Here is a 7,500-nt window from a genome sequence, read left to right on the forward strand (position 1 = left end):
ACACACATATGTGCACAAACACAAGCATGCACATACAAACAAACACTTACATTTACAGTTTTTCTAAAATGATTAATAAATGATTCTGGATTGATTTGGGTGTTTCCCAGCACTTTGTTGCAGCTGGAAGGGCATCCGCTGCGTAAAACATATGCTGGATTAGTTGGCGGTTCATTCCGCTGTGGATATATTATATTAGATTACACTATATTATATTATGGCAGCACGGTGGCTCAGTGGTTAAAAATGTGGCCTCAGAGCATTAAGGTATCTGGTTCGAGTCTCGGCTGGGTCAGTTGGTGTTTCTGTGTGGAGTTTGCATGTTCTCCTCGTGTTGGTGTGGGTTTCCTCCGCGTGCTCCGGTTTCCCCCACAGTCCAAACACATGTGCTATAGGGGAACTGATCAACTACACTGGCCGTAGTGTATGAGTGTGTGAGAGAATGAGTGTGTATGGGTGTTTCCCAGAACTGGGTTGCAGCTGGAAAGGCATCTGCTGTGTAAAACATATGTTAGAATAGTTGACGGTTCATTCCGCTGTGGCGACCCCTGATGAATAAAGGGACTAAGCTGAAGTAAAATGAATAAATGAAATATATTATATTATATTGTATTATATTATATTATATTATATTATATTGTATTATATTATATTATATTATATTATATTATATTATATTATATTATATTATATTATATTATATTATATTATATTATATTTTATTTTATTTTATTATATTATATTTTATTTTATTATATTGTATTATATATTATATTGTATTATATTATATTATATTATATTATATTATATTATATTATATTTTATTTTATTATATTATATTGTAATATATATTATATTGTATTATATTATATTATTTTATATTATATATTATACTTTTTTTATTTCAATTCATTTTATTGTATTATATTGTATTATATTATATTATATTATATTATATTATATTATATTATATTATATTATATTATATTATATTATTATATTGTATTATATTATATTATATTATATTATTATATTGTATTATATTATATTATATTATATTATATTTTATTTTATTTTATTATATTGTATTATATATTATATTGTATTATATTATATTATTTTATATTATATATTATATTTTTTATTTCAATTCATTTTATTGTATTATATTGTATTATATTATATTATATTATATTATATTATTATATTATATTATATTATATTATATTATATTATATTATATTTTATTTTATTATATTTTATTATATTATATATTGTATTATATTATATATTGTATTATATTATATTATATTATATTATATTATATTATATTATATTATATTATATTATTTTATATTATTTCATTTTATTATATTATATTTTATTATGTTATATTGTATTATATTATATTATTATATTATATTATATTATATTATATTATATTATATTATATTATATTATATTATATCATATTATATTATATTATATTATATTTATTTCATTATATTATATTATATTATATTATATTATATTATATTTTATTATATTATATTATATTATATTATATTATATTTTATTATAATATATTATATTATATATTTTATTATATTATATTTTATTATATTATATTGTATTATATTATATATTGTATTATATTATATTATATTATATTATATTATATATTATATTATATTATATTATATATTTTATTATATTATATTTTATTATATTATATATTTTATTATATTATATTTTATTATATTATATTATATTATGTTATATTTTATTATATTATATTATATTATATTATATTATATTATATTATTGTATTGTATTGTACTGTACTGTATTGTATTGTACTGTATTGTATTGTATTGTATTGTATTGTATTGTATTGTATTGTATTGTATTGAATTGTATTGTATTGTATTGTATTGTATTGTATTGTATTGAATTGTATTGTATTGTATTGTATTGTATTGTATTGTATTGAATTGTATTGTATTGTATTGTATTCTATCAGTTTGGCTGGATTAAAAAATAATATTTAAAAATATTTATACAAAAACTCCTGTGGTCATAATTATTAGTCATGATTAATTCAGATATAGTAAGAAATAAGAAATCCTCTTTTACACAAGGTTGTTTTCTGTGCAAAAACTGTGCCGCATGTCAGAATCTAGTAAAGTCTAATCAACTACTGAATCCAGAAACGGGTACAAATATTACAATAAAAACCTGCATTACCTGCTCTACTCGTAATGCGCTCTATACGGTGAAATGCCCGGGCCGAAACACATATAGGGAGTCATCACGTCAGTTGCAGTCGCGAATTAGGAGCATAAATCAAGTACACGACAACAAGACATAACTTCAGCATCAGCAAGACACTCCATGGATTTGGGACATGACGCTAAACAACTAGAATAAATAAGAATTTGAGTCACGTAGAGGAGGTCATCTGAATAAAACATTATTACAAAGAGAAGCGTTCTGGATTCATAAATTAAAATCTTTCTTTAATAAAAACGTTTCTTTAATGCTTTATGGTTTATCTACAACATTGTGAATCATGGAATTTGAGTGTGTATGAAACGTATAATGAAGTGCCCTATTGCCTGCTTCTGACCATGATATGTCCACTCTTAATGGTCATAACAAATGATCATATGCATCGTGTGTGTTTGTGTGTGTGTGTGTGTGTGTGTGTGTGTGTGTGTGTGTGTGTGTGTGTGTGTGTGTGTGTGTGTGTGTGTGTATGTGTGTGTGTGTGTGTGTGTGTGTGTGTGTGTGTGTGTGTGTGTGTGTGTGTGTGTCTGACCTGTCGTGGCTGCTCTGTGGCCCTCTGCAGGTCAGATTTGACCTTGTTGTTGGGATGGTTGACCACTTTAGTGACCGGCTGCTTGAAGATGGAGGCTGTTTGTCTGATGGGCAGTGCTGTGTTCAGATCCGGCTTACCCTGAAACACACACAAAACACACATTTAACACACATAAAATGGACAGAAAAACACATTTGACACAGAGGAAACACTCCAGCGGAAGCAAACTGGATAATTAAGTTTAACCCTCTGGTTAACTTATGGCTAGGCCCACGCAGAATCTGTGTGCAGAGAAATATGCAGATCTTTAGCCCATCTAATTTATTTACTAGTGTAAATGTGTGTAAATAACTGTATTTATTCAGCTTTTAAATGAATTTCAGTAATATTATTGACTAATATGAAAGTGCTCATATGATTTATTCATGATACAGTCTATAAAGTCTTGTTCTCTGTCCTTTAGTAGAGATTTTATTATATGAGAGACTGTTTATTAAACTAGTGGATGTAATAAGGTTTGTATTGTAAACCTTCAGTAAAAGTTGAGAATTAGTTAAGTTTTTAATACCGATACTCCCAAACTCGTTCAGTTTATTACAAAATTATGATTTATTTATGTTCACAAGCACAAACAAACACACACGCACACAAACACACACTCATGTACTAAGAAAACACACACACACACACACACACACACACAAACACACACAAACACACAAAGCATGCAAGCGCGCACACATTCTAAAACCAAAACCAAAAACCACGCACATGCACAGACACACAAACAATAGACTCACACACACACACACACACAAAAAGAACACACACACAAACAAACAAACTAACAAACAAACAAAGCATATACACTCTCTCACACACCCAAACAACTTTTACTCAAACACACACACACACAGACACACAAAGCATGCAAGCGCACACACATTTAAAAACCAAAAAACCAAAAATCACGCACATGCACAGACACACAAACAATAGACTCACACACACACACACACACACACACACAAACAAACAAAGCATATACACTCTCACACACCCAAACAACTTTTACTCAAACACACACAGACACACAAAGCATGCAAGCGCACACACATTTAAAAAACAAAAAAACAAAAATCACGCACATGCACAGTCACACAAACAATAGACTCACACACACACACAAAAAAACAACACACACAAACAAACAAACAAACAAACAAACAAACAAACAAAGCATATACACTCTCTCACACACCCAAACAACTTTTACTCAAACACACACACACAGAGACACACACACACACAAACACACACACACACACACACACACACACACAGACACACAAAGCATGCAAGCGCACACACATTTAAAAAACAAAAAAACAAAAATCACGCACATGCACAGTCACACAAACAATAGACTCACACACACACACACACAAAAACAACACACACACACACACACACACACACACAAACAAACAAACAAACAAACAAACAAACAAAGCATATACACTCTCTCACACCCAAACAACATTTACTCAAACACACACACACACACACACACAGACGCACAAGACTGGCATGACAGTCCTTTAGTGCAATCAAATGTAAGGGTTTGGTCACCATAGTAACATAAAAACTTAAAAGATGAAATAAACACTCATCACCTTTAACAGACTCACTAATGAAGCGTGTTGCGCAGTGTGTGTGTGTGTGTGTGTGTGTGTGTGTGTGTGTGTGTGTGAGTGTGACATACTTTACTCTGGCTCAGATTGTCGTTGCGGAGTCTCTGTTTGCTCTTCTGCATCTTGCCGGGCATCATCTTCCCCGTGCGGAAGTCGAAACATCCCAGATCCACTGTGTTACCCAGATATCGAGATAACTGAGGCTTACTGCGAAACTTCTTCCCTTTGGGACTGAAAAGAAAAACATCAACATCAACGAGGAGTCTCGCTCGCCATCTTAGACAAATAATCCACTCTAGGGTGTTGTGATAGAATATGGGGCATTTCCACAGCTGTTTACATCACATTACTGCACTGACACATCAAACATCGAGGCATAAACACTTTGGGCTCTATCAGACACCCGGCAAAATAGTTGTTTGCTAGTTTCAGCTTGGCACAAGAGTCGTTTTGATGTGTTGCACCACACTGTTTAAATAGCAAATGCATTTGCGCTCATATGTGCGCCCATAGGTGTTCTGCTCTAGTGTTCTGAGGCGCACTGCTGGAGCGTTGCTATTTTGAGAAACTATAATAGATTTTTCAACAGACCAGAACAAAGCCGGTCTATTGTCCAGCCCAGAGTTGCGCCTCGCTTACACACTGCTTAATACACACAAGATGTAGAGCAATACACAAATATATTTACAGATGAAGAAGAATTAAAATATTAAGGATATATATAGGATATAATAAGGATATATGTAGGATATAAATATAAAGGATTCAAATATTACAAAACATATTATTTTCTAGCCGACATAAATATAAACACCACTGCCTTCATGCCTTCTTCATCTCGGGAGGCTTTTTCAGTTCATAACAATCTGCTTTTGTATAATGTTATTATTATTAGCAGTATTATTTATTATATCCATATTTATATTTGTTTTATTAAAAACAAGCTTAGATTTGTCCACCTGTCAGGTTTCAGACCATATGGTGCAGCATGTGTTTTAGGATATAACTCAGGTTTTTGAGCACGCGTCATTATTATTGTTCATTTATTTGTTTGCTGGAGATTAGAACTGAATTTAGAAACAGTTTTAAAGCAAATCTTTGTGCTTAACAAACTAAATTAATTATGTATAGGCTAATTGATGTCTGTGTGTAAAGGTTTCCCTATCCACGAGAGTGAAAGTGAAAGTAGATTATGAGGAGGCTCATCTCTCATTCTGGCGCTGCAGATGCTCTGTTTAAAGGCTCGTGACAGTCGTATATGTGTCCCACACTGCTAAAAACACTATTAGGACACATATATCTCACTAAAAAGTGAAAATTGGTTAATTTTCAAAAACGAATTTTTGAAGCTGCGTCACGGCCATGAGATCTTAGCGTGTATTCCAGCGTGTGGACTGGACGTCTGTACCAGGGCGTCCAGTATTACGTCTCTGAGTGTGCTGCATTCATTCATGAGTATGGCTTGGTTCAAACCAATCAGGGCGCTCCGTTATGTATGCGCTGCAACTTCATTAATATGCATGCTAGCTCTCTTAGACTGTACCTGAAACAGTGTTCAGACGGCAGAGAGACGACACACGTCGTGTTGCCAAAGGTTGTGGGAAAAGAATAGGAATTGTTTGGAGATACGTGTCGCCAGTGTTGCTTTATCATGTGAAGGTTTGGTTTTCATTTTCTCTCTATGAGACCGCTGCAGGACTCATGTGTGGATCCGTAGACGTGACGCGCGGCAGAAATACGCTTGTTTGGAACATTTTTTACTCGAGAGCATTTCTCATCAATGGTGAGATCCGGATTTGCTGCTCGTCTCCTCTTAATAAAGACGCAGCTCCAGTATGAGCGGATTATCCTGTCTACAGATTCGGTAAGTGTGTGTGATCAGCGCCCTTTCTTTGTTCGTTCAGATGGCAAAGTTATAGTTGGTATGGTCAGCAGTACTCTTTCAGTGTTTAAAGACAGAGCTTAGTCAAGATGATTTCTAAGGTACTCAGTTTACAGTGCATTAATATCACTACAATATTGAAAGATCTGCTGTAAATGCTGCTCTCTGTGTGTAAACACATGAACACTGTACGCAAACTTTTGCCGACCGTCGTGTTGAATTTTCGTCGTATTTTACAGAGAAATGCAGAGGCTTTTTTCTCTTATACGATGTGCGGTATCAAACATTTCACCTTCATTAAACACCATCTTTCTCCCCTGCGTGTGTGTTTGTGTTTGTATTTCCTCTGTCCTCAGCGCGTGCCCAAATGGCAACTCCCATTTTTATTCAAACCCTGCCCATTTTCCCACCCCCGACACTCCCACCCAAACAGAGCTAGACACACCCACTTTCCAGACTTTTTCCAAACTAGAGGTGTGAAAACATCCTGCTGAAACGGGGAGTTTCATGGCCCTTTAACTGTTTTCTTGCTAGTGAAATGCTCAGCTTTTCCACTTACACTTACTTTACGTCATGTAAACAGCAAATGCGCTATGGTGTAACGCAACTGGCTCTTAAAGGGAATGTGAGATGAGACTCTGATTGGTTTATTCTCAAAACACACCTATAACTCATTAAGAGAATAAGCTCAACCCTGTTAAACCATGTGCCACGGCGCAAAGCGGATTTTCCCATCCTTAAATTAGCAAAAGTGGATTCTGACACACCCCGAGTGCGTTTGTGCCCTGCGCTTTGCACATGGATCATCAAAATAGAGTTTCTCTGATCAACACTCTGGTTTTAGAAAATATAACAGCTTCAACATACTGTGAACATACTGTATATAACCATGCTGAAACAGCAGATGCATTACGCTGGAGCTCCTGTGGCGAGTGCAAAATCCTGTGCTGTTCACTTCTGCATGTCAGAGCATGAGAAGGTCTGTGTGTGTGTGTATGTGTGTGTGTGTGTTTGTGTGTGTGTGTGTGTGTGTCTCTTTCCCACTGTAAACATGATTTGTTTATGCAGATTTAGGATTTTACCACAGTTTTCCATCAGCGTAC

At 33.5% G+C, this 7,500-nt stretch overlaps 1 protein-coding gene across 2 annotated transcripts in view; it reads right to left on the reverse strand.

Annotated features, from left to right (window-relative positions):
- mbd2 (methyl-CpG binding domain protein 2) overlaps positions 1–7,500 on the reverse strand; it is a 51,300-nt gene that overhangs the window by 30,873 nt on the left and 12,927 nt on the right. For both annotated transcript variants that reach the window (XR_015489977.1, NM_212768.2), the window contains 2 exon segments: positions 4,587–4,746; positions 2,822–2,959 (listed from right to left, as the gene is read on the reverse strand). Coding sequence is in view for 1 of the 2 variants with exons in the window: in NM_212768.2 (NP_997933.2) it covers positions 2,822–2,959; positions 4,587–4,746 (298 nt within the window). In the remaining variant the exon portion in view is untranslated.

Source organism: Danio rerio, chromosome 5 (assembly GCF_052040795.2).
Source record: "Danio rerio strain M-AB ecotype USA chromosome 5, GRCz13ab, whole genome shotgun sequence".
NCBI lineage: Eukaryota > Metazoa > Chordata > Actinopteri > Cypriniformes > Danionidae > Danio > Danio rerio.